The 27,464-nt window shown below is 46.5% G+C and overlaps 1 protein-coding gene across 6 annotated transcripts; it reads left to right on the top strand.

The window, feature by feature from the left end:
* KCNK12 (potassium two pore domain channel subfamily K member 12) lies at window positions 1-27,464 on the top strand. 6 transcript variants are annotated; one of them, XM_025149365.3, is made up of 4 exons: window positions 1-634; window positions 12,541-13,432; window positions 17,468-17,585; window positions 27,366-27,464. In XM_025149365.3, exons 1-3 carry the CDS (start codon window positions 283-285, stop codon window positions 17,502-17,504), a joined length of 1,281 nt encoding a protein of 426 aa, XP_025005133.1. In that variant the 5' UTR covers window positions 1-282; the 3' UTR covers window positions 17,505-17,585; window positions 27,366-27,464. The 6 variants fall into 6 exon arrangements, with proteins under 6 accessions (XP_025005133.1, XP_025005132.1, XP_040554508.1 ...); XM_025149364.3 differs by lacking the exon at window positions 27,366-27,464 and adding an exon at window positions 19,564-20,174; XM_040698574.2 differs by lacking the exon at window positions 27,366-27,464 and adding an exon at window positions 18,732-20,174.

The raw sequence follows: 27,464 nt of genomic DNA, 5'->3' as shown, positions 1-27,464 counted from the left end.
TCCGCGCCGCCCGCCGTCGACCGGGCGCGGCGCGGAGCCTCCGCCTCCCCGCGGCGGTCTCCCCCGCGGCGGGGCCGCCGCCGCCCTCATGGCCGCGCCGAGGTGCGCCGGCGAGGCCGCGCCGCAGCAGCCCGAGGCCCCGGGGCCGCCGCCGCCGCCGGCCCCGCCGGGGGATGACTCAGAGCCGCGGCCCCTGCAGCGAAGCCGCGGCCCCCGCAGCGAAGCCGCCGCGCCGCGCCCGCCCGTGCCCGCGGCCCCCGCCGCCGCCGCGCCGCTCCCCGGATGATGCCGCGGCGGGGGGCGGCGGGTCCTCGCCGCCGCCGGCGCCCGGCGCCCCTCAACGAGGACAACGGGCGGTTCCTGCTGCTGGCCGCCCTCATCGCGGCGTACCTGAGCGCCGGCGCCACCGTCTTCTCGGCCCTCGAGAGCCCGTCGGAGGCGGCGGCGCAGCTGCGCTGGAACCGGACCCTGCACAACTTCAGCCGCATCTTCAACATCAGCCTGCCCGAGCTGCGCGCCTTCCTGCGGAGCTACGAGGCGGCCATGGCCGCGGGCATCCGCGTCGACGCCCTGCGGCCCCGCTGGGACTTCCCCGGAGCCTTCTACTTCGTGGGCACCGTCGTCTCCACCATAGGTAGGCGAGCGCCGCCGGGGTCCCGCTCGGGGCAGCCCGGCTCCCGGGAGGGGTCCCGCGGGGCAGCGCCGGGACGGCCGCTCCGAGCGCTGCGGGCCGCCGCTGGGCGCGGTGCCGCGCTTCTGCCGGCTGTAAGGGCTGCCAAAGTTGAGGCGCGTCTGTGAACGAAGACGTGAGATGTGTAAAGCCGCCCGCCCGGCAGCGCAGCGACGCGTCCCGTGAGCGCCGCTGGCCGCAGCTGGCTGCGGTTATCGGCGGCGGATCGGCGGTTGGAAAGAGCGGTGCTGGGTGGGCAGACGGGCCGGGGGGGAGGAATCGTGTTTTACTCTAGCGTTGCCCCATCGAGAGCTGCGCTGTGGGAGACGCACCCCACGGAAATTTGGGCTGCCCGTAGCTCGCGGCGGTGCTGTAGGAGCCGCGTCCCTGCAGACAGGGAGGGCTCGTTGCCTCACTCCGCCACTTCCTAAGTCCCGTAACGAGCAGATTGCCCCGGGGCCGCAGGGCGTCCGCGTCGTGCTTTGCTTCGTTACAAAGAAGGGAGCGCGCAGCTCCCCATTGCGCTTCCACTCGTTTGGTTCAGAACGTGTTTCAGCAGCAGTGGCTGAGCTCTGTAACACAGCCATGACGACGACTGCAGCGGTGCTGTTAAGCACCGTTAATTTTTGCGCTGAATAATCCCGTTAACTTTCCCTCTTTGAGTCCATTTGGTAAAACGGGCATCAAAACACCATTTCAACCCAACTTCGTTAGGCCTGCGTCTCAGGAACACGCATCTGTGAAAGGATCACTGCCTCTGAGCTGAACGGGTGGAAAACTGAGTCGGTGCACTGACAAACCAACAAAGTGCTCTGTCCTTACCCCTGCGGTAGCAGACAGAGGTGTGTACGTGCAGACACATTGCCCTCTTTGCAGCTCCTGCCTTCTCTTCGGGGTGGCCGTGAAGATGTAAGATGTTTCTTACTCATTTGCAAACCTTTGTTTGTATCTCCTCTTCGTCCCGCTGCCTGCAGTCACTGCACCTTTGGGCAGAATGAAGGACTCAGAGGGGCTTTTCAGCACTGCTGGCGGGTGTAAAGAGGGGAATGTGTTTCTCATGCTCCTGCAGTGCAGCCTGGGGCACCGCATCAACATGTACCCCAGGGGAGCAGCTCTGCAGCCTTCAAACAGACCCGCTGGGCTCTCGCAGGCAGCTCACTTAGATGCCCACCGATCTGCTCTGCCTTTGATTTTGCTGTCAACTGAAAATGGGTACTACGGTTGTTCAGAGCAAATTTGCTTGTGTTCGTGTCATGATTCATCGACAAGAAGAAAGCTATCTTTACCTAACTTCACCTAGAGCTATCAGACGTTTGGAGTCAAAACAGCCTGCTTCCCCAACTGCTGTATCAGATACATGTGTCAAAGCAGCTTTATTACTTCAGCTGAACACATGCCTGTCCTAGCAACACACCAGAAAGCTTAACCAACAGAAAGACGCTGTCTTGTCAAGGAGACATCACCCACGGGTTACTCTCTCTCTTACCTGTGAAGGGTTCCAGCTTAGACAAAAGAAAGCTCACTGGGTCTCTTCAGGTCCTCATCCTCCCCTCACCAGTTCTCATTGAGCTGCAGCCCCGTGCTGCTGGATGGGTACTCCGCTCCCTCATCCCTTTGCACGCTGAAGGCACAGGGTGGGACTCCCGCCTTCCTTGTAGGTGTGAGGCAGAGCTGGGGAGAAGCTCCTGGCCTCCACCTGGCTGGGGACATGGACCCATTCCCCACCCTTCTGGAGCAGGACCTTTGCTCTGCTCTGCTTCCGTTAGGTGCTTCAGCTCCTGAATTTCCTCAGTGCGGTTCTGCAGCGTGCATCATTACACTGAACACAAGGCACAGGCAAACCCTTGGGGAGAGAAGCACATCAGCGAGGTCTTTAGGGAAGCAGAGTTAAAATGAATCGTTAAGTCCAATCTTTCAGCATTTTCCTGAATAGCCCCACAAAGCGACTGCTGAATAGTGCACAAAACACCCTCTCGATTGGGCATTCGTGCTTTATTACTGCATTGTTTGTGGCTGAATAATGAAATGCTGAATCTATTTTTCATTAAACACGTCAGATTTTCAGAACCAGGTAAGAAAATTCTTCAGGCTGGTCTCCGATTGCTTGCTATCAGTCTGCACCATTAATTCAGTCATTACTTGGAGCTATCAAAGGTATTTTCTTTTATGCGATTTACAGTATTGCTGTTCTCGTTTCTTGAAGGAGCACCTGGGTGAAGTTTATTCCTGATTCATTGGTCTGGCTGCCAGTAGAATTTCAAATGAATTTTTCCTTCCCCAAATGCAAATCACGAATAGTTCCCAGCACTTTCTTGAAGACAGAAAGCAGAGCGTAACTCAGACAAGGTTTCTCCATGGTATAACGTTGTGAAGCACAGCCTCGTCAGTTATGGGTTTTCCAATGGATGGCCATTCTACTAGCAAGTATACAATCTGCTTTGAGTCTGTGGGGCAGCATCTGACGGTCTGGATTTCTGACTCAGTCCATGAATTTGATCTCTATCAAGTTTTTTTTCTTGCCATAAATGTTAGAATAAAAGCTAGGTGCCTGCCTACTAGAACATATTTAGACATTGGCCCCTCATGCAGACAGAATGTTAAGTTTCCAAAGTGTAAGTATCCACTTTTTGAAGTCTGTTGGAAAATCAAGTGATCAAGTGGTGTAATTGCTTAAGAAAAATCCATGCCAGCTGTAAAAAAATAAAATAGAAAAATAGAGAGGTCAAATGATGCTTTCCGGTGCATGAAGATTAGTTTTCCACATGAGATTTTTAGAGTGCACCCTCACTGCAGGTGGATTGTTTTGGAATGCAGTGTGTCTAGGTTTAGGTTATAGGTGGTTGAGAAAAGGCCACTGGGTGTTGGTGCAGTTCACTCTGGGTCCTCTGTAGGGACCCAGCATCCCCATCTGTGGCTGTGCTCTGAAACTTGGGCAGCATAAGCCCTCCCTTTAAAGCCTTTGGCTTCAGAAGTTGTCCGAAGAAACTCAGAGGTGCAGATGTGCTGAAGGTGGCAGTTCAATGGAACTGAGATGCAAAAGGGAGGGAGTTGGGTGGCTCTGCAAGAACGTGTTCAGATATTCGACTGTGCTATCAGCAGCCATTGAGTTAGCCTGCCCAAAAGCATTTCATGTGATAATTTAGCAAGAGATTCCACAAATAACCTTGATTTTCTGAAGGTTTAAGGTGAAAATAGATTTGTCCCATCTTCTTTGGTGCTGTATTTGAGTGGTAGCTGGGGAAGGTTCTGGCTATCTGCGGATGCAGTGATGCAGTTTCATCATTTGTATGGCCGGTGCAAACCCAAAGGTGGCAGCCCAAAGTATGCTCCCAGTCAGCATCAGCACTGTGCTTCCTTGGGACTCTGCTATTCTGGGATGCTCTTGCAAAGGGTTCACATTAGGGGGCAGTTGCTTCCAGGTTTGACCCCGTTGAAGTCCAAACAAAAAGAAGCAAACAGGAAAGTAGCTGGAAGAACAAGCAGTAGTATTATGCTGCAGGTCTGCTCATTTGTCTTTGCCACCCTCTGTACAGTCTGGGGCCAGCAAGAGAGTGTTTTCCAGTTTGGTCTGCTCTGGCCAGATTGGATCCTTTAGGCACATGGGATGTTTTGATCACTATTCTGGCACATCTCTCTCGGTTGTTTTCTTGCCCCGTAGTCAGAAAAAGGATGGAGATCTGCAGGTCAACAGCATATTCCATAGAATCACAGAGTGGTTTGGGTTGGGAGAGACCCTAAAGCCCACCCAGCCCCAGCCCCAGGGGGGCATTAATTTCTTTATCTGCCACTGGTGAGAAGTTCCTGAAGGTTTGGATATAAGTTGAAAGGTCCAAGCAGGAAAGTAATCTAAATCACAGTTTGCAGCTTTGTAGTTGAGAGTATGGGAAGCTGTACTTGGAGGGCATCCACATAACTACGCGGGTGACTTGAGGTGTCCCTGATGAAGGGTTTCATCCTAAATCTGTTTTGGGGGTGTTTTTTGATGTGTTTTTTATTGTTGCTGTTTGGTTGGTTAGTTGGTCTTCCCCGGTAGCCTGTCCAGCCCCCAGCCTCTGCCATCCATGTCATTCCCCTGGATATGCCCCTTTCCTTGCGTTACAGCTTATCTGACACTCTCCCATCACCCAGACGCTCTTAATTCCTCCAGCTTCTGCTCCCTCCTTCCCAATTAGCATGCCTGTGCTACTGATGATTTGCGTGCTCGATTAGATTTTGAATACTTGTTTTGCATCTTTGCAATCTTTCAAATTAATAAGTACCAAAGAAGAACTTTGAAAGTAAAGCTTTACAGTTTCTTTCTCTTCCTGATCACCCCGGTGTTAGTCCTGCTGTTGACCCTCCTGCTGTTTCTTTTTGCAGTCTAAATTTTTCTCCCTTCTCAGGTTGTCTTCTGTTTGTTGCAGAACATAGAAACTCCTTCATTTTTTCTCACATTTACTGCTGGGCCATCTTTGCAAGCATTCTGTCTTGGCTTTTATGCAAACTTCAGTTGCTCTTCATTGTAAACAAAACAGAAAAAGAATTATGGGATAGATCTATTGACTGTTGACTTCATGTAACAGTCAATATCCACTCCTCTTGTTATGCTGGAAAATACGATGGATGTCTTTATTTTACTGACTGCAGCATCAATGTACCTTTGCAGCTATTGAAGTCACTGAGAATTTTACAGCTTGCTGTAGTAGCATCATGGTTAGAACAATGGAAAACCAACTTGGAACATTTCATCCCTATCTTTTTTAAGTATGAAGACAGCTTTTTTTTTACTGGAAACATAATCTCTATCCATGGTAGTATGCAGTTTGCTTACCTTTATCAGAATAAATAGATTTCGTAGTGTATCAGCATCAAGCACATATCTGAATGCATTTGGGGATGAGGTAGGTAGGGACATAGAACGAGGTTCATGCTGGAAAACTGGAGCATTTGAAAATCGTAGTGGTGATAGTAAAATCTTCTGTGAACAGAAGCATTTAAATAAAATAAAAATAATTTTAACCTAAGATGCAATTGCATAGCACTCCACACAGATCAGAAATGTTTAATTTTATGCCTCTGCAATTGCCTGCTTCAGCTGAAGTCAATAGCAGGCTATTCTACAGAGCTTTAGGAAATCCCATGTTACTTCCTTTATTGGTTTGTAACGCAGCTGCAGACCTGATGCTGTCAGCACTTCCTTGTAGGTGTCACTGCTGTGGGTAATGCATCTCCCTGAGCTCTGTGGGTCTGCTGATGGCAGTGGGCGCTGCGCCGAGCTGTAGATGGTGGAAGGTTTAAATGCAGTCCCTCTTGAATTGAACAAAGAGAAGCAGAAAGAAAATTAAATGTAATTACATTAGATGAAGCGAGGCATTAACAGCTTTCTCAAGTAATTAAAGCTTTGGAGTGGAATAAGATAAGAAATTGAAAGGTTTGATGCTAATGTAGGGGATTACTTGGGTGAGGCACTGCTATTACTCTTGTTTAAAGATCCACAGTAAGTGCTCGTTGCTCATAGATGAAAAAAGCAATGGCTTAGTAAATTTCAATTAAAAAAAAAAAAAGATGAAATCTTCTTGGTTATTGGTTATTAAATATTTTGTCACTTCTTTGTTGAGTATTGTGCAGACAACACATTTATCTCCTGAGGACAAACACAGAATTACAGTACCATTTGTGCTCAATGTATATGTGGAGTCAAGGCTACTCAAAGTCTTTTTTGACTGGAAATGGCTGCAGTGTAAAAGAAAAAAAAAAAGTGGGGGAAAACAGTTTGTCATTTTACAACAGTTGTTACTGACAGAGCTGACAGGACCAGGAAAATGCTGGATAAAATCAAAAGTGAATGATAAAGTGGCTAAGGCTTTCTGTATCGTTAACTTTAACAGTAGTCAGCAGAAATGCTTACTACGGATGGAAGAGTTAAATGCAGAAATAGAAAATGAGAAATAACTGATGAGTCTGGGTAGTGTTGTTACCCTGTATTTTTAGTGCAGTTCCTTAAAATTAGGTCTCGTGTCTTCTTGAAGGAAGTAGGAGAGCTGTCCAAGCTGAAGGTGGCTTTAGAGCTTGTGGGAGGAAGATGGACAAACAGTGTAAAAGAACTTGCCCAGAAGGTTTAAGTTGTTCTTGTCCTACAGGTACATCATCATAGGTTTACTCTTTTTAAAGCAGAAGATCTAAGACAGCTATCAAGAAATGCCATTTTTAAAAATATCTGCAAGCTTTCTTGCTCTAGTGCAGCCAAAAGAGAAGCCAATGATATAACCCCTTGGATAGACCTTCCCAGCTATGAAGCTTGGAGCAGCACCTTGTTGTCTCAGACTTCACGTGGGGAGAAGTAAGGCATACGGCCAGGATCACCGGTGAGATTCAGATAGCGCTGTTTCTTAGCCCCACAGGAGCAGTGTTGTGAGTAGGCATGCAGGTATTCTTTCATAACATCCGGACCATCTCAGGAATATAACAGAATTTGGATACCGTTATTTTTTTTCTTTTTCCTTACAGCTGTGAATAATTTTTTTCTTTCTGCAACCTTGGGTCCACACAGGTGTCTGAAATGCAGCTGCGAGTTTTAATAAACAGCAAAAGCTGATGTGAATGCTTGTGTTTGGAACAATTTAAAATGACAAAGTGTAAGCTTTTTCCTCTTAGAGTGTTGCTTAGATACACAATTCTCAACAACATAGGAAGAAAATAAGAGATGAAGCAGCTTTAAAGGGTGAGGAATTATGGTGTCAAGAGAAGCCAACTTTTGAAACAAACTTCACCTGGAATTATATCATCAGCTCTATGAAGGCTGTGGAAAGGTCAGAGACAGCAGTGCATGGCTTCAGCCACTTGGCGCATCTCAGGGGAGGGAAAGAAGTGGCAGCTCCTGGAGTCCACAAGCTCCGACATCACATATGGCCACGGGTACTGAGACTGAATGCGTGTGTGTCTTGTTTATCATTCTTTTCTTTGCAGATTTTTCTAAGTGGTTACTCTAAATTCAGAGGTGTGTCCTCTGGTAGCGTCTCAGAATCTCTGTGCTTTCGCTGAGGTTCAGCGGCACAGCAGGCTGAGACAGATGCATCTGCGCAGAACCTGCAGTGAGATTAAGGCTCTGATACAGCTGCAACAGCTGTTAAGGCAGGATTTGAAGACAATTAGCCTCTAGGGCAGGGAAGCGTTTTTTCCACAGCAATATAACTTATCCAAACAACTCAGGACTGTGTGGCCTATAATTTTCCATTATTAACACCACCACAATTTCAGAAAATACAATAGCAACATGTTTTCCATCCATCTGGGAGGATAAGGAAAGAAAACAAACCAGAGAGGACTCTGATCATCAGGTGTGGAGGCAACCAGGAGAAGCAGCTCTGGGCTGGGTTAGGGCAGTTCACAAGGACACGGTCTGCAGTCAAGAGAAAGAGCGTGCTGCTTTAACAGCAGTAAAACTTGACGCATGGGAAGAGAGTTTATGCGTGACCTCTATGTTAACAGAGAAGTTAAGAAGGATGCTAGTTCTGCAGAGTGCCTCTGTCTCTGTTCAGCCCAGGGAATCAACAAGAATAACTGCCAGCTTGTCAGGCATTACTTTCTTTGCCTCTGTAGTTTGAATTTGTTTTCTTCTGGCTTTCAGGAACCAGTCCTTCCCCGAGCTTCGTTCTTCATAGTCTCATTTTTTAGTCTCTGTCCTTTATTAGAAACCCTGTAGTGATCTGATAGGATTAACCTATCCTAAAGGTTATCCTAAATCCTATCAGAGATTTCTACCCTTAAACCTGTGACCAATCTTGAGTGCTCCATGCTCGGGGATGCAGGCAGGAGGAAAGGGAGCTGCGTAGCAGCCTTGGTGCTGGAGCTGCTGCCCTTCTGGCAATGCTGGGGGTTTAGTGATACCTATTTGCTCATGCAGAGGAGCAGCCAGTCACAGCCAACGACCATAAAACTGCTTCAGAGACACTTGTGTTTCTTCCTAGCCTTGGCTGTACCAAAGCAGTTTGGCCAGAGCAGGTGGTTAGCCTCCTTGTGCGCTTAGTGGGGCTATCTGTGTACAGAAATGAGCAGGGTTTTTATGCTTGACCTTTGACATGCCTTTTGTTGTCATCATGTGCATAGAAATGGCAGCGTGCAGTCCAACTTAGAAAAAAAGCTTACCTACTTCTAGTAAATGAATAGAGCAAGAGTACTGCTGGTGGTGGTGAAGCTGAGGCTCCAGCACATCTCTTTGTCAGGGCTATTTATCATTGAAATGTATGAAAGTTATGCCACTTGATCTGATAAATGTCTGTACTGAGCACTCACTAGAAACTGACAATCTTTCTTGGAAAGCTCAGCTAGATGTCAGCAGAGAAAAACACACTTTGGAGCCCTGCAGTGTGCAGGAGAAGGTAAATGTACACACGCAGCAAGGCTATCATCAAAGAAACATAGAATCATAAAGGTTGGAAAAAGACCTCCAAGATCACCCAGTGCAACCGTCCACCTACCACCACTATTTCCCCACTAAACCGTGTCCCTCAGTACAACATCTGCACGTTTCTTCTCTCCTTCCTTGGGGCCACCTCCAATGCCTTATACTGCTATCAGAGTGATAACACTTGAGGTTATCTTTTGACTGTACTAAAACAGAAAACTTGCAGATACTTTAAGTAATGATACTGTTAATCTTACTTCCTTTTCCGCGAAGGGAGCTTGGGTTACAACAGGGGCTGACAGATCTGCTGATTCTCATAGAACAGAGTTTGCTTTTAAAGGGAGTGAAAACCTGGCCTTGGCCTTGTGGGTGGTGGATGGAATACAGGGAAGCACTGAGGAGGATTGATTCAGTTACTCAGTACTGCTGTGCAGAGCAGCGTTTTGCATAACCAATAACCTGGTTACAACCATGTATAAACAGAGGAAAAGTGGTACTGTCAGAAGCCTTTAACGATTTCTCACAGCTTCTTGAAACTCCTTGATGTTCAATTCATCATCTCCATCATTCTGCCAGCGTGGGTTCTTCTGAACAGCAATTGTCTCAAGCACCAGACTGATATTTCAACAGCAGAGGTGTAACAAGAAGCAGCGGTCACCTGGCTTGGCACTATGTTCGAGTTTATTGGAGTGCTCTTTTTAGGTAAAGCTCTCAAAAAATGGACTGTTTGATCCCCAGAGGGGAGGTGTTTTGATTTTATTTATGGCCTGAAAAGGCTGACTCAGGTGGTGCTCCCAGTCCTTGGGTGAAAGCTGTGTATGTGGCAGAAGAGCTCTGTCTGCAGCAGTTTGATCTGCTCTGCACTGTGACCCTGTATCCAGGGCAACTGTTCCTGCATATTAGGTATTGAGGAGCTGCAGAATAAATGGGAGGTAGCTGGGAAATAGACAGGTATGGTTCTGTCAGAAGCAATAATGATGAACTGCTGGCAGGTGAAAAGTGGTTGAAGGGAGCACAAGATCCCTAATGCAGAATTTTAGTTTTAAAATACAGAATGTGATACAGTGTACATGTTGGGCAGTAGCAACTTAGCAAGACTCCGGGAAAGCCATGAAGTAAATAAAGCATGTATGGAGCAGATATGAAACAAAACTGATTGCTTTTACTTCATCTTTCTGTAACCTACATTCTTGGGTACCAGCCCTGTAGAGCTTGGTCTTCGTATCTCAAGAAATCAATTCTGCCCGGTAATAGCATTCCAGTTGTAGATGTTTTCTTTGTTTAGAGAAATCATTTGTTTTAAAAGTTCTATTCAACAACTTTAGGACTTGGATTGGTTTAGGGTTTTTTTATCCCTTTGCATATAGTGCAAACCAGTTATACCAACTCGTCTCCACCAATTCTATTTGTCTGGGGATAGGGTGAAATTAATGCTGCCATAGGCTGTGCATCCAAAGTCATAGGTTGGAGTGTGGCAGAATTAGAATGAGAGAAGATGACTAACTGCCTGAGACACACAGAGTCAACCCCAGCATTGACTTTATGTATATCATTGCCATATATGTAGCCACATATGCCACTGTCATGGAAAAATGAAAGCACCGTTGTGCTTTGAATAGAAGATTCTGGCTGAATTTATTTCATCTGGGTATCAGGATGTACTGGGCCTTGAGGAGGGACTAAGCTCAAGTGTGTGGTGAAGAGCACAGCAGGGGTAACCCTATGTGACCTGGGTGGTGCCAAAGGGACGGACCCTATAGGAGGGGACATGAGTGTGCTGCTGGCTGCTGAAGGAGCACCTGATGGTACTGCATTACTGGGCATGCTCTTTGCCTGTTCTGTGTGCACCTTAGCTCTCTTTTTGTTTTTTCGCCTTGCATAGATAGATAGAAAATTTTGGTAACATTGTGCTTCATAAATCTCACTTCCACCGTATGAAAAATACCCATTACCACTGGCAGCACCAGAAAACACCAAAAAGCTTAAGTTCCATCAAAACTGACACTATTTTTTTAAAATTCTTAATTAATTAACGCGCTTAGCCATATGTGTAACAGCCCATTTATTTTGATTATGATAGTCAGGCACTTACAGTGAAGCTCATGTTTAACCACTTTGCTGATGAGCCATGGGCTGACAGATGCCGTCTCCCTAATGAGCTGGCTGTGTATTCCTTGCTGGCAGCCACACAGACTTCCCGACTTCTTCTGGAGACCACTAGTGGATATTTATCAGCAAATCAGAGGGCTCCTGCAAGCAACGAGGCTCACCCAGAGAGCAGCTTCACCCCACAGAAGAGGAGCTGACTGAAACCTTATCCTCCTTTTTTAAGTCTAGGAATGGCAAGGCAGGCTTTGGGAAGCCTGCTTGGAAGGTAGATCTTCAGCACAACGAAACAGAGAGGCTGTGGGCCCAGGCAACAACGGCCAATTACCTCTGTGTAATTTTTTCTATTCTTTTGTATTACTCTGCAAATTTTTCACTTCCACGTTTTCATGAATATTTAAATGGATTTCAGGCAGCAATCTCAACTTACTATACATAGGAAATATTTCTCTTTCCATGTATAGGTGCATAATGATAATAAGCTAGATTAATGATTTCATTACGTTCACATTTTCTGTTAAATGCAGCTTGTCCTTTTCTTAGCAAACTTTCACTGGTGTGGTCTGCTGTTGATATTTACTTCCCCGAGTACATTACTTGCTCAGCATTTTCATGGAACAAAGGGGTAAAGATATTTCAGCTCGTCATTTTGGGCGGTGCATTCATTTTAATTATACCTGGTTATTTATCCGTGAGGTACGATCAGTCATCTGAGCCCATTGGAATGATTTTTCACTGAATCACCGAGTACTTGTACAGAGGAGAACAGCAGTAGCAAGGGCGATAGGCTTTTCCTTTTCTCTGTGACTGTCAGGTGGGCTGGACTCGGCTGGGATTTGGTTAGGGCATTACGGTGGTGTTATTTTTCAAAATAATGTTCAATCTTTTGGGAGTTTTTTCCTTCTGTTATATAACCTGAAGGCTTCCATCTTCTCAGCCAGGGGGTGTAATCAGACTTGGATGGTAATAACGCTGATTTACAGCTCACAAATAGAGGACTTTCCCAGCTGGTCGTGCTGGTTCACACACTTGGAAGCAGGGAGCTGACCTGTTTGCCTCATTGCACCTCGGCATGCTGTAGGCTCACAAAGGCTTTTCTCCTCAACTTACAGCACTCTCCCAGTGGCCGTGATGTCACCCTATAAAGACGCTATCTTTCACATCTGCAAGAAGTTTTTGCTCTCTTGTGAGTTGTAATCGTCTTGTTGAGCTTTCTGGTGCCTCCTTCATTCTCTTCAAAACTCAATCTCATGTTGACCTTATCTGACTTAGAGATAGGACTCTCTTTTGTCCAGTGAGACGGGACCTAGGATAAGTTTCATACTTCCTTATGCATGAAAAACTGTGGCAGTAACATTCCTCCTTTTTTTCCACATCTTAGGTTTTGGAATGACCACGCCAGCAACAGTGGCTGGAAAAGTATTCCTCATCGTTTACGGTCTTTTTGGGTGTGCTGGGACTATCCTCTTCTTCAACCTCTTTCTGGAGCGCATTATCTCCCTCCTGGCGTTCATCATGAAGGCTTGCCATGAAAGACAGCTCCGAAGAAGCGGTCTCCTTCCTCCCAACTTCCGAAGAGGGTCAGCTATGTCGGGGGTGGGCAGCCTCATCGGCTGGAAGCCATCTGTTTATCACGTGATGCTCATTCTGGGAATTTTTGCCATCACGCTTTCGTGCTGTGCCTCTGCGATGTACACATTGGTGGAAGGGTGGAACTACGTCGACTCCTTGTACTATTGTTTTGTCACCTTTAGCACCATCGGCTTTGGAGATTTGGTCAGCAGCCAAAATGCTGTGTACCAAAATCAGGGATTATACAGATTCGGAAACTTCATCTTTATATTAATGGGGGTATGTTGCATATACTCTCTTTTTAATGTCATCTCAATTGTAATCAAGCAACTCTTGAACTGGGTGTTGAAAAAATTCAGATGCAGATGTTGCCCAAAGTGCCATAAGTCAAGCACCCGCCTTGGGCGTCGCAATGCCATCACCCCGGGAGCCCGCCTGCGCCGGCACAAAATCTCCCTGGAGGCTGACGGGCAGTACGACAGCGACACAGATGGCAGGAGGCTCTCTGGAGAGATGATCTCCATGAGGGAGCTCACGGCATCCAACAAGGTCTCTCTGGCTATTTTGCAAAAGCAGCTGTACGAGACGGCCAACGGCTACCCGCGGAACGTTTGTATCAATACGAGGCAGAACGGGTTCTCCGCAGGGGTGGGTGCTCTAGCCATCATGAACAATCGCTTGGCAGAAACCAGTGACTCTAGGTAGAGTTTTTGAAGTTCTTTTTGTTTCTTTGATTAAAAAAAAAAAGATGGTAATTTCAAGTGGAATTATTGCTGCAAACTGTGGTCACGTTTTACGTTCAGAGCAGACTCGGTATTCATCGGGCGTTCGGCAGTTTGGTTTCTTGGGTTTTTATGTCTTCTCCAATATGCAGTAACATCTTTACCGCAGTGTCACAGTTCTCCCCGGGAGGGGTTTGTGAGGGACTTGGATGTTTTTGATGCAGAATCTGATGTGTTTTCAGAAGAGTGATGTGTGAGGTTACAACGGTGTCAGAACGAACGTCTTACGCAGCAAATAGCCTGAAGCGAAACTCTGGGTTTGAATGCATTCTGAGCAAGGTCAGTTCCAGATTCAAACTTGGAGGATTAAGGGTTGTCTAAACCCATATCTCGCTGTTTGTTGGAGTCTGGATCTGGCCCTGAACTTTGCACTTGATGCTCTTGCCAATTCGTCATACCAGGCCTGTATATAACATACACGTAGGTGACTGCAAGTACACCAGCCTTAGGGTGGCCGTGCTTCACTTGAATAATCCTGTTGACCTCAGTGGTAGAGAATCAAATTGACTGAATTCCCCTGACGACAATTCTTTTTCAGCCAGTCTTGTCTGACGCACCATGCACTACCTAACTCTTAAAAGTCAGGAGATTCTAAGTCATAAGAAGCATGTTGAAACATGCACAGCTGTTCCTCCCTGCAGAATAACCTGAAAACATGCGAGAGAAGCCAGCGTTCATCTCTGGTGTCAAATGTTTGCATTTCCACTGAAATGTAAGTCAAACTGTTTATTAATGATGTTACTTTTACATGAAAATCATCTGCTAAAATGAACATAGGCTCTCTCTGTTGTTATAAATCTTCCACAATACTGTTGAATACTGTTGCAGAGCATCTTGCAAATAATTTAATTGCAGTTTTCCTTGGGCCCCAGCAATACTTGTTTTCCACAAACCTGACTAAAAGCTGTACAAAATAGATTTTTGGAGCAAAATTTCAGAGGATTTTGTAGATCTTCCAGAAGCCGACTTCTCCAAAGTGATTATATTAAAAGATAAATTGGCCTAGGGTTGTTGCTACTGTTTTAACTCATATTTAATGGTGCTAACCCAAAGTGCTGAAGGAGCGTCTTCAAGCAGACCTGGTCTGAGTGTGTGCGTTTCAGCATGATGGGTGGGTGCAGAGGCATTCCTGCAAATAGCTATTATGAATATTGCAAAGATCTAGATCATTTATTTAATTTCTCTCTTCTGTGCCACTCTGTTAAGGCTGTAAGGAATAAAGTCTTCTCCAGATTTCAGAAAGAAATACCACTTAAGGCTGAAGCCACAATGCTCTGGAAAACCTCTTGGATAGTTATAGGCAAGATGATGGCTACTGGTTTGATTGTTGGGGAAAAAATAGGAAAAAGTTGATGGAAAAGGACTAGGAATGTTAGAAATGTTTGAAAATACATCTGTGAAGTTTCGTATAGATAATGTGTTAGTTTGTTTTGGGTATGTTTGGGTCTCCCTCGTTTCTCCTTCCTTTTAACTCGGAGGAGCACACAACATTTCAGAATTTAACCTCGGGGAATTAACTTTTAATTTGAGGGTTTGCATGCTGTGCACACTTGAGACTGCCAGCTGAAGGGTGGCAGTGATTGCATCTTTTGTCTAAAGGAGAAGGGATCGGGGCATCAGACAGACCATTAGATGTGGCTCTTATGCCACAAATGTAGTTGCAGCTTTTGTGAAGACCTGTCTGGCCAGAATCACTCTGTGATGTTTGCATTCTCTACCTACCTGTTACAGAGTTTTCAAGTACTTGGTATGGCAGAGGCTGCATTCCAGCAGCCTTCATTTGGCAGGAGCTTCCCTGGTTGCAGAGGCCCCCAAAGCTGCATGGGTCTGTGTATGCACTTCATCTCAGCTGCTGCATTTGAGTGTCAATTTACAAGCTTGTTCATTAAGAACATATATATATAGCACACTGCTTTCTTTGAAGCTACACCTCCCTTAGGATCGTGTGGTGGTTCCTTTGCCAGCGCTGGGATTGTTGCTCATCGAACAGACCCTGCTGTATGAAGTGCTGCATAAGTACAGGCAGGTGGGCTTTACTGCAGCAGAATTGCTTAGGTTTATAGTTGTAAAAATGAGTTCAAATACATAAACGTTCTGGGAGCTCAAGAGCTACATCTTTATGATAACAAAATAGCAAATTAAGGGTTTTTATTTTTTCAGTAAGTTGTTTTTAAAAGATAACTGCTATAACTGCAATTAGGGTTTTGTTTAAATGTTTGTAAATTGTTTTCAAACTACCTACTTCTGCCTGGGAAATGTGAATTAATGTGAAATTGCTCATACACCTCCTCTGCCCTTCCTGCGCTTCTTCTGAGCCCAGTCAAAGGCACACATGCTCTGTGATTTACATGTTTCTGGTTCTGATTGCCTTTGTCTGACCTGGACCCCTGAGCAGGAGCACTGCAGGATGCTTTGCAGGTCCTGCTGACATTAGGGGGAGATGGATTGGCTCTTAGAACTGGGCTCCTCAAGGGCTTTAGGCAACTGATTGCTACTCTTTGCTCTTACGTGCAGTGTCTCATTACTCCTGAGATGCTTGAAAACCTCCCTTGGGCTTCTCCTTAGCCTCAGAGGGATGTAAAGAAAGCACATGTCCTGATTTCTGCCAGTGACCCTATTTCTTATAGTGCACCTATACCCAGGTACTGACATGACCATAGGGCCCCCCAGCTTATGTCTAAGCCTCATAAAAATCCCTAAACACCTCTGGCTCATCAAGTCCACTCCTGGCAGGGTTCAGAACCTGGCTATTGCAAGGGGTCTCACTCATAGGAAGGAGTGGTCGTATGGTTCCTCATGGTCAGCAGTATTTTTCAGGGATGCATGAAAACCTTGAAAGGTGGGCCTGGATGAATTTAATGAGGTTCAACACAGCAAAGCGTAGGGTTTTGCACTTGGGCCGGAGGGATCCCAGGGATACATACACACTGGGAGTGGCAGTCCTTGAGAGTAGCCCTGCAGAGAAGGACCTGGGGGTCCTGGTGGTTGAAAAACTTAACTTGAGCCAGCAGTGTGGTCTTGCAGCTCGGAAAGCAAATGGTATCATGGGCTCCATTGGAAGAGGGATGGCCAGCAGGGAGAGGGGAGTGATTGTCCCTTGTGAGGCCTCATCTGGAGTACTGCGTCCAGGTCTGAGGACTCCAATACAAGAAAGACAGGGAGCTGTTGGAGAGGGTCCAGAGGAGGGCCACAAATATGATCAGAGGGCTGGAGAACCTCTCCTCCAAAGATAGGCTGAGGCAGCTGGGTTTGTTCAGCCTGGAGAAGAGAAGGCTGCAGAGTGACCTCATTGCAGCCTTCCAGTACCTAAAGGGAGCCTACAACAGCAGGGGAGTCAACTCTTTACAAGGGTAGATAATGGCAGGACAAGGGGAAACGGTTTCAAGTTGAAGGAGGGAAGATGTAGGCTGGACATCAGGGGGAAGTTCTTTACTAAGAGAGTGGTGAAGTGCTGGAACAGGCTATACAGAGAGGATGCAGATGCCCCGTCCTTGGAGGTGTTCTAGGCCAGGTTGGATGGGGCCCTGGGCAGTCTGGTCTAGTACTGAATGTGGAGGTTGGCAGCCCTGCCTGTGGCAGGGGGGTTGGACCTTCATGATCCTTGAGGTCCCTTCCAACCCGGGCCATTCAGTGATTCTATGAAAACCAAGCTCCATATCCCCACTCTTCTGTAGACTAGCACTGTCTGGGCATTCATTACTGATGTGTGTGAGTCTGCGAGCCAGGAGGATGTGGGGAACTTGGAACCAGTCCTTTGTAGTCCCTCCTGCTCTTTCTTCAGCTTTCTGGAATCTTCTCTTAAAACTTGCAATGCTTGGGCATCTAACTCCTTCCCTCTTACACTGTGTATGGTTCAACTCAGAATTCCCCAGGGCAGCCTGTTCCTTTTGTTAATTAAACCCTAAACGTGCACTGGGTGCACCAAGTAGAATTCCTCCTGGTATTTCTTTGCAGACAATGCAGAAACCTGCAATGCCCAGACACAGACTGAAGCACAAGAAATGAGAAGGAAACTGAAGGAGCAAAATGGGAAAATGAAAGCACACTGCACTAGACTGCACTTTCTTTTCAGGTAACTTGGGATTTATATTACAGTCTTGAATATTTTTTTCTAGGTTCTATTTTTGGACAGCCAAAAAGTTAGCTTAGGATCGGATAGTTCGTCTTTCCTTATATTCACTCATCTCGTTTTCCTGCTTCCTCACACTCAGACAGTTCCACTGCCTGATGAGCAGCTGTACAGGCAGCAGAAACTCTAAGTAACAGGTGCCTGTGCCCCACCACTATGTTTGAGTGGTGGATGTATAGTCAAGGCCACTGGCTTGGTATAAACCCAATGGCCTGCGGGATAAAGTGATAACTTCACAGAAATGACCCATTGCAGTGAGACCATTCTTAACCTTTCTGTTTTTTTTTTTCTAACCTTTTCTCTTAAAAAATAATGACTAATTATTTATACAGTGAACATTTAGCACTAATTTAAACAAAGTCATACGTAATACAGTGCTGTTTGCTAGGGAGATCTAAAGATAGTGGCTTCTGCTCTCATTGGATTACTAATGTTCCTTTCCAAACCAACACACATTTTCAATATTGTATTTAAATCATACAGTAGAAGTTACCTTATGTGGTAAATTCAGTCAGGCACAAACATGTGACTCTCATGGGATAACTAATGAAATGTGCATTGTGCACTGTACAACCCATACGCAAACCCTCCACCTCTGTACACGTCGGGTTTGTTCCTTACAACCATGGAGTGATTTGGGTTGGAAGGGATTGCACAGATCACCTGGCTCCAAGCACCTTGGGAAAGGACAGACCATATGGCTATGGATACTTGGCGGTGTAGAATGGGAAAGAAAATAGCAAATGTACCTGTGTTGATGTACACTGCCACCTGTTGACTCCTTTTACTTCTAAAGCCTTGAGATGGTCCCACCTGCAGTGCTCCTGCTGTATCCTGAAGAATGGGAAGTGTGGGGAAAGGGAGAGAATCAGAGATATTTTCCAAGTATTGCAAGGAGGAAAAAAAAAAGCAGTCTTTGCTTTCAATACACATGTGCATTGTGTTCCATCATAAAACCACAGACAACACCACAGCTCGAAGTTGCTCCTGATGCACCACAGGCTCATGTGGATCATTCAGAGACGAACTGTGTGAGATGCAGAGGAAAGGCAGAGGGCTGCATGCTTACATAGGCTGTGCTCCATCCAGCAGGCGAGCGCTGCAGGGCCAACATGGGAAAGATGATGACCAGGCATACTGCTGGAAAGGCAGCCACGCTGCTCCGTGTCTTGGATGAACACTATGTTAGGTACACTGCAGGTCCTGATTTCAACACCTTGGCTCCCCTTCAGACCCAGCATCCACACTGTACTCAGGCAGGGGCCAAGCAGCTCCCAGCCTGCTCCGAGCATGGGGCACGAGGACACCGGTGGGTTCCGAAGTGTGCAGCATCACAGCCCAAGTGCTTTCAGGATCAGACCCTGCAGCAGCTGATGCTTTGTCAGATCATCTAAGAAATGCAAGTAGGATGTTCCTGTGACCCCCTCACATTTCACAAACTAAGGTTGCTTCTTAAAGGCAAGTCGATGCAAAATAACTGCTTATAAAACAACACATAATCACTGATAATTCAGGCAATGTGCAAATCAGACACCAAATGTGTTCTCAGTGCTTGTCACCTCCTAATGTTTCCATTAGGGAATCAGTTGTAGTCCCTGGAAGTAAAATCCATCTGGCCGTGGGCAATAATTCATCTCATTTCATGGTAAAATCCTCAGGAGCAAAAACCACGAGAGCCGAAAAATATTTGGGGGCTTTTTGTTGTGTATGCAGATACTGTTTATTTACCAAAAAAAAAAAGAAAAAGCTGTCCCTTTACTTACACGGACACACAAACCTTCAGCTTACTGGGAGGTACCTTTCTGCACACTCTTTGCAGAAGTAACAGGTGCAAATTTCAAGCCAATTCAAAAGGACTCAAATGAGAAAAGAATACGTCTGCTCAAAGGTATTCCTGTTTAATTCTTGTTTGTTTTTGCAGGCACACAGCTTGATAGGTCTCTTTAACTGAGCTGCTGTTATTATTTGTTATGATGAACATCAGAGGACCTTTGCTTCTGTTAATTCCCCTGGGTTTGGTGTTTGCTGACTGCTGTGTTTCACTGTGTGAACTGGGGAAGGAATGCCCCATCCATGCTGGTTTCCAGGTGGCATCACTTACCCCTTTGCATTCATTGCAGACATAAATTCCTGTAATTGGTTGATTAGAAAGCACCAATATTTGTTCTCCTTGAGATGATGCTTCCCAGCAAAACAACACACTGAAACAAGTTTGAAGATTGAAGTCTGTTTAAACAATTGACATTTTAAAAACGACTTAATTCTGGGTTGACATCCAGCACACCCAGTAATTGTGAGTGCTTTTATCACCCAGCTGATTTTCAGTGTCAGCTCAGGATTTTCCCAGGATAAGATCTCTGAGCACAGAGGACTAAAAGCCATACTCAGCTCACTCTACCGGTATGTTATATACAGCTTGACACCAAACGGAGCAGACATGTTTGGCTCTCTTCATACATGGTTGGAAATGGATCGTTGCCGTGAAGCTCTTACAAAGACTCTTGAAATAAACAGGAGAAAACATTGCCTGGAGGACGTGTGTGAGTGTTCTTTGTGGAGCCAGCGCTGAGGGTTCTGCTTCAGTTGCATTCTTTTCTCTCACTCGGAGGTTGGTGAGGCCCTGGCACTGCTGCCCAGAGAGCTGTGGGTACCCCATCCCTGGAGGTGCCCAAGGCCAGGTTGGATGGGCCCTGGGCAGCCTGAGCTGCTGGGGGGAAGCCCTGCCCACAGCAGGGGCTGGGGATGCATGGGCTTTAGGGTCCCTTCCAACCCAAACCGTTCTGTGATTCTCTCTACGGGAGAATTTTCTCCATGTGTGATGTGTGTTCATCCAGCAGTGCAGCGGGCTCTCACACTGCAAGGTGCCACCCAGGAAGGGCTGCAGGACCCATCCTCTGCTCAGCCACGAAGCAGAGAGCAGATGGAGGCTGTTTGCTCTCCACGTAGCTCTGAGGAACTCCTCCTGTATCTCCCCAGGTTTCATTCAGATCAATAGGATACTTCTGCCCGGGGTATTAAGATAAATCCAGGAAGTTTTGCTACTGATTGAAGAGAGACATTAAGAAAAAAATCAATCACATTGCAAACAGAGAAATGTTGCTGCCTTGAGTGTGGAGGCTTACTAATCGCACTAAGAAACATGGAACCAAAGGAGAAACTGTTCTGGTTTATAATCCTAGTCAAGTCCCACACATCTGCCCCCACCTCTGTATCTCACTGAAATAAGCCCCAGCCAAAGCCAGCACCCAGCTCCTGCTGCACCTGGGCCAGACACACCACCTGTGGACACTAATTGGCAGCTCCTGCCAGCCAGAACGCACACGGAATTGTTTCCCTGATAGGCAGGGGAAAGGAGGGAGAGGGACGGCCAATGGAGCTGTGCTGGACAAGAGGTGAGAGGGGAGCTGCCAGCTGCTAAGCATCGAGCCCGCTGCCACTCAGCATGGATGCTGCTGCTATGAGCACCACTTCCCTGGGGTTTGTACAGGGTCCCTACCTCCATCTTGTTACATCGTTGTGGATTTGCAGTGTTCTCACCCATGCAAAACCAGACCAATTAATCTGGATTACATAGGGATGTTAACGCTCACTCCTGAAATTACTGCAAATCAGGTAAAACCCATCAGCAATTATACAGGAACAGGAGCCAACACTGGAAAGGATTGTTCATACCCATATAATGAGGCTGAATCATTGCCCTCGGCTCTTCATGACTGTAAGTAACATTTTAGTTTTTACCAATCTTTATATCTTTCATTCATCTTCCAAAACGTAGGTGTAATTAAGCAACCTCATGAGAATCGCTGTGCTATTACACAGGAAATGAAATATTTCTCTATAGATCTAACAAGTGATGGGAAACATTGCTGTGAGATCTGTGAGATCATTAAAACAGAAGTTACCCTGCACTAAGAATGGGTTATTGGCAGTTCCGGGCTGTGTGCACAGTGCCTTAGAGAAAAAGAAGACAAGAAACCATCAGGAATTATTTCTTGGAGACTGTTTCCCTCTGAAGTGCAATTACCTTCCTCAAACGCAGCATTATCAACAGTTAGGAGCCCACGGATGAATAGATGATCTATCATTTTCCCTTCCGCCACTGTAATTGCTGCCTGTAATTTCCGAGCGTCTCATGAACAGCCATAAGTTGATCCTTGAATCTCAGTGAGAAGCTTTCTCCATCCTTATTTCCTATCTGTTGTATGCAGAAACTCAGATGCCAGAGATTCAAGGGCTTGTCCATCACAACAGGAGTTCTATGCTAGCATTAGAACTTAGGAGCTGCTCCTTGAGCCCCAGACCAACATCTTAGGCAGCAAGTTTCTTTACTTAGGATGATAACAACGGGAGAGTCACAACCCTACAGCTCCTGAGCACCTGGTGTCCAACAGAAACTGATAGCATCCAGCATTTTCCAGGTGCTTCCAAGCCGGGTGCTTTCAGGTGGGAGCAGGCATACCGCCTTGTGACAGCAAAGCTTGTGAAATAGGATGGTAGGGCCACAGTAATGAACCCTGGAGAACATGATTAAAGGCAAGTGAGAGAGGTGAGGGATGTTATTTTAGCACCAGCAGCACAAATCCTGCCATCCTGTGGGTATCAGAGTTAGGAATACGGCAGCAGTCAAAAACCATCTCAGCTCAGTGGGATTTTAACAAAACATCCTTTTATCAAAGTAATCCTAAAAAAAGCATAGCTCTGGCTTTTGAAAATGGCACTGAAAAGACAGCTGCATCAATCAGCACTCTTACAAGCTATCAGGAGAATTACTTTCATTTTTTTTACTTTCTATCCAAGCATTGAACAGCCAATGCACTAACTTTTTAGTTATTTTTATATGCTATTACCTCTCAAGCCGAATGCATTTTGATCTCTACTGCTTTGCTGTAAAAGAATTACTTCAAAAGAACATATGAAAACTACCATTAGGGATCATTCATTCTTTTCTGGCTGGTTTCACCCACAGAACAGCAGAGATGACACAGAAATCAAATGGAGGGCCACGGACAGGCAGTGCTGGAAATCCCTAGAAATACCATAGCCACTTTGCTGCTCGAGCACACCAGCTCATTTTCCAAAGCAACTGGAAAAATCACCAGTGCCAAATTCTGCCTGCTGTCCTGCAGGGATACTTGAGGGCAGGCACAGACTGAGTATCATGGGGTTAGAGCCCTGGGAGCTGGCTCGGCCTGGTGGGTATCTCCTGCCATAATAAACCCTTTCTGCACCTCCACAGCACAGAGCAGGGCTTAGTGCACACCATAACTCAAGCTCTCATCAAAATCATAGAATTACAGAATATCCTCAGTGGAAGGGACCCACAAGGATCACTGAGTTCAACCCTGGGCTCCACACAGCACCGCCCAACCCCTGTGGCTGAGAGCACTGTCCCCATGCTCCGAGCTCTGGCAGTGGGGCCATGCCCACTGCCCTGGGCAGCCTGTTCCATGCCCACTGCCCTCTGGGGCAGAACCTTTCCTCAACCCTCCCGTGGTGCAGCTCCATGCCATCCTCTCAGGCCCATTGCTGTCACAGAGAGCAGAGCTCTGTGCTGTGAGGAGCTGCAGGCCGCCATGAGGCCTAGCGCCATCAGCACTGCTCTGGGCTGAGCCGAAGGGCCTTTTGGGCTCAGGCACCCAAGAACATTTTCCTGGGTGCCCTTCAAGCCAAACCAAGTAAATACATAGCAACTCCAACAGAAGACACTTAGGAGATGTTTTCTAAACACATAATTTCATTAAAGGGTTTTAAAGAAATTGTCTTCACTCAAAAAAAGAGTGAGGAGAAATGGTGCCGTGCCAGGACTTGGTGATGGCTCTCTCCCTCTCAGCCCTTTGGCCCAGTGCCAGGCACGGGAGCCTCAGTCCAGCTTTCAGGCTCACTTTGCATCACCTCCCCCAAACTGGCTGGCCCCCAATGTCTAACAGCTTCTTCCTAGGGAGCACAGAGACCAGACTTGGGGGCTACACCATCATTCAGCACTGCCAGTCGTCTTTGCTCTCGAATCTTTCCAAACCTCAGAAATTACAGCAGGGCATTATCAGTTTCAGCCCTATACCCTTCAGTATCTTTCTACTATCCCACCAATGGTTAGTAAGCCACATACACAGCCCTGGGAGCACAGCTTCCCAGCCCTGGGACCTACAGCTGCCAACATTTACCTCAAGTCACCCAGCTCTCTGCCAACGCATCCAGACATCACAGTCCATGGGGCTGCAGGACCTGCAGGGTCCCTGCATGGATCCCTTGCTCCTGCTGGTCAGTGTGTCATTCTCTTGTTGAAACAACCACTGTGGTATTTGCTGCTGGCTCATGCCTCTGAGGCAGTAGAATTTGTCGTAGTTGAACAGGAGATCAATACGCAGTGTAACTAAGATAGATGGCTGCAGGTTCTCCCTGTCCATGTTGCCTCTGTTGGGAGATGTTGAGTGCTGTACCAGGAGCTGCCTCCTCCTCTACGTCCTTTTTAGTTTTATGGCCACATTTACAGTACTTTAAAATGATTTTGTTAAGGGTTTTCTTAAGAAGTTAAGAGCCCTCTGCCTGTGCATGCTTCATATTTTCATTTAATTACTGCTTTGCTCTTTTTTTTTTTCCTATTAATTAACCAAGAAGTTCTTGTCTAATGGACTGAACCAAAGTGAGGCAAGAGAAAACAGCAGCACACATTAAGGGACTTCACAGCAGTTCAGCATTAAGTGATGCTGAGCCTGAGGGCTGACATTAAGTGACAGACACACAGCCCCTCAGAACACCCCATTCTGCTTGTGCACTCAGTACAGACAGATGCTTCAGAGTGGCCCTGATGTGGACACATGGTATTCTCCCCTACCAGTAGTGCCACCCAAACCAACACAACCACCTGTATCACCATAGGGTTAGAGACAAGCTCTGTGCAAAGCCTGAGCCCAAGGGTAGCACCATGTGCTGATTCGTGCTCTGTTACAAAGGCAGCGGCCAGAGTGCTAGAGATGTAGGGCCATGCATTTAAAGAATAAAAACAGAGACCCTACTTCTCCCCAAAGCAGCAGTTGTACCAGCTGCTCTTGGTTTCCCCTGGTTTAATGGGCAGGTGCTGGCTGTACTGATGGCTAGAACCCTCCTGAAGAGAGACTGGCCCAGGTGCCGTGGCTACAGCATCTCTGGGGTTCACACCAAGCACACCTCACACACCTCCCTCTCCTGGAAGGGCCAAAGAGCACACTTTTAGGCATTATATGCAAATATCAGAGAAGTGTACCGCTTACAGTGCTCCCCTTAAAACTCTCATACACGTAAAACATCTTTAAGTAGCCTGGCACCTCACCTGGTTTCTTCGGACAGGGAAATCAAAGTCACGGACAGTTTATTCTTTCTCATGTAGGCAGGATAAATGAGCATCTGGTCACTGACTGTACCTCCAGCCCTCACTGCGCTGCTGGAATCGCTCCGAGATCACTACTGGAGAGAAATGGAACCACTGAGAATGATCAGGAACAGAATAGCACAGACCCATGGACCAAACCAATAGACACTAATCTCAGGGCAGGGACTGGGAACAAAACAAAACAAAGGCCACCCAGCCATGCAGGTGTTTTGCTTGTAGTTCATAAATGCTTGAAGTTTTCTTGGAAACTCCCAAGAGGTATAGCCAGTCTCGGTGACTTTGTTTTAACAAAACGTAATGACTAGATGATGTCATCCTCACCTTGTATCAAACCAGATAAAACTGCACACACAGTCCTGGACTTCAGCAGAGTATCTCCAAGAATGACAAGCTTCCATGCAGGCTTCACTGAATCTGGAAGGATTAGACCACCAGCACACCTGGCTGCTTTCACAGTGTTGATGAACCTGGACCAGCTGCACAAACAAAGCTCAGACCAGAGCTGGCAAGCACAAACCCACATTCACAAAGGCCATGGCAGTAACGGGCCTGCTGCTCATAAACAGGTGAAAGCAGAGGCTGAACCACAGGGATCTGAAGGGTTCTCTTAGGGTTGGAATTCTTCTCCAGCCATCTTTAGTGCCATCTGCCAGTGGGTAAGCACTCAGCTTGATGCTGTTCCTGCAATTTCTGATTCCAAATCAACCTTGATTCCAATGAAGAGATACGGAGCCATTTATCAAATGCACTGTTACGTGAGATAAACTTGCACAGCTACAAGTGGGAATAGGCATGTGCCACAGCTGAGCCCCAGCAGTGGACAACTGCTTTCTCTGGATTCATTAGCTTGATCCTCAAGTCCTCCAGCTGTAACTGAAGCACGCTGACACCAACCAGCTTACATGCTTTTGACCACAAACCAAAAGGCAAAACAAGTGTCATCTTCTTCCATGCCGCTAGATTGCCAGTCACTGAAAGGTGGGTGGGAAAGCAATCATAAAAAGCAAATTCTTTCTGTGTTTGATCACATCTGCTCTTTTATTTCAACTCACCTAATGCCATTTGCATCCTTCGTAAGGAGCCTTGTAGATGGAACAACAACTGCACAGACTAAAAAGACCACACCTGCAGTAGGAATCCAGTGCCAAGCTTTCTCAAGCAAACAAGAAACTTGCACCTTTATTTGAGGCTGAACGTAAGGGGCCCCAGTGCCCCTCAACAGCTCTGTTATTTTGTTCTGAAGCTTTGATGGTCTTTGTGTTCCTGTCGCAGTTCTGTAATAACTGGAGCAGGCCAGGAATTGCTTCTGCCCTGTAGGTATGTTTCTGAAAGAAAAGCTAAATTGGAATTAGCAAAAATAGCCATCCTCCTGCTCACATGAAATCACACTGTCTGTAACCCAGTTTGCAAGCTGCAGTGGCATATGGAGACTAAAGCGAGACCGATCCTCTCTTGCCTATATGCGGCGGCAGCAGCACACCCAGGGACTGGGGATGGGGAAGTGCAGCATAGATGGAGGATGAGGTGATGAGTTTTCAAAACCCATCACCTTGCAGCTTTCTTTTTTGTGAACACTGAAAAGCACGAGGTGAGAGCGAACTAATGGAATCCTTTTGGTTGTTTGGTTTGGGTGCAAAACTTTACATGTACTTTTATGTACAGGAGAAGTAGAGATGACAGAGAATAAAACTAGAAAGGAGGCTCAAAGCAAACAAGCTGCAGTCCTTCCTGCACACAACAGCTCAGTGAGCGAGGAACGTCTTATTAGTGTTGTAGACAGAGTTCACACACAGTCAAGGGGAAAACAGACATTCCTTGGAAAATGCCCTTCTATCATGGCTATTGCCCTGGTTAGGGATAGGGCATTGAGCAAAGGACATCTCTGGTATGACCAAGGATATCTCAGGACACTTAGAAGATTACAGGTACCAGACATCTTTCCCAGATTCTAGCCTAACAGCAAAGAAATGCTCTCCACCAGCAAGCTGAACAGCACCAAGCATTCCAACAAGGAGTACAAAGGAGTTAATGCAGACTGCTGCAAGAGAGCAAGCCCTGATGCACAGATGTAGCAGCAGTGCGCTGCCCTCAGCACACACCCACTGATGTCATCTCTGCTACAGAACACAGCAGGAGTTTTCATGGTATCTTTGGCATCATTTTATTCCCAACCCTAAATGATAAAATACCTTTTCCCATCAATCTTTCAACACCGCCAGTCTTAAATATAGGTGAAGCATTCTAGAACTACAGTTTAAAATGCTGAATTTCCAGTATATAAACCTGTATTTGAATGCTTTTAAAACGTCTCAATGTGAGTAGTAGCAGATAATGATCTGTGTGTTCTTTCTTCACAGACAGACATCACAAACCATGACCAACTCAACAGTTCCTGTTCAGCTGTAACTTCACCTCAGCCAATGCCTACGTTACAAAGCCACCAGAAAAGGCAAGAG

The sequence above is a fragment of the Gallus gallus genome, chromosome 3 (assembly GCF_016699485.2).
Source record: "Gallus gallus isolate bGalGal1 chromosome 3, bGalGal1.mat.broiler.GRCg7b, whole genome shotgun sequence".
In the NCBI taxonomy this organism is placed as follows: Eukaryota; Metazoa; Chordata; class Aves; order Galliformes; family Phasianidae; genus Gallus; species Gallus gallus.
Note: the sequence above shows the minus strand (reverse complement) of the source record. Positions and strands in the feature narration are given on the sequence as shown.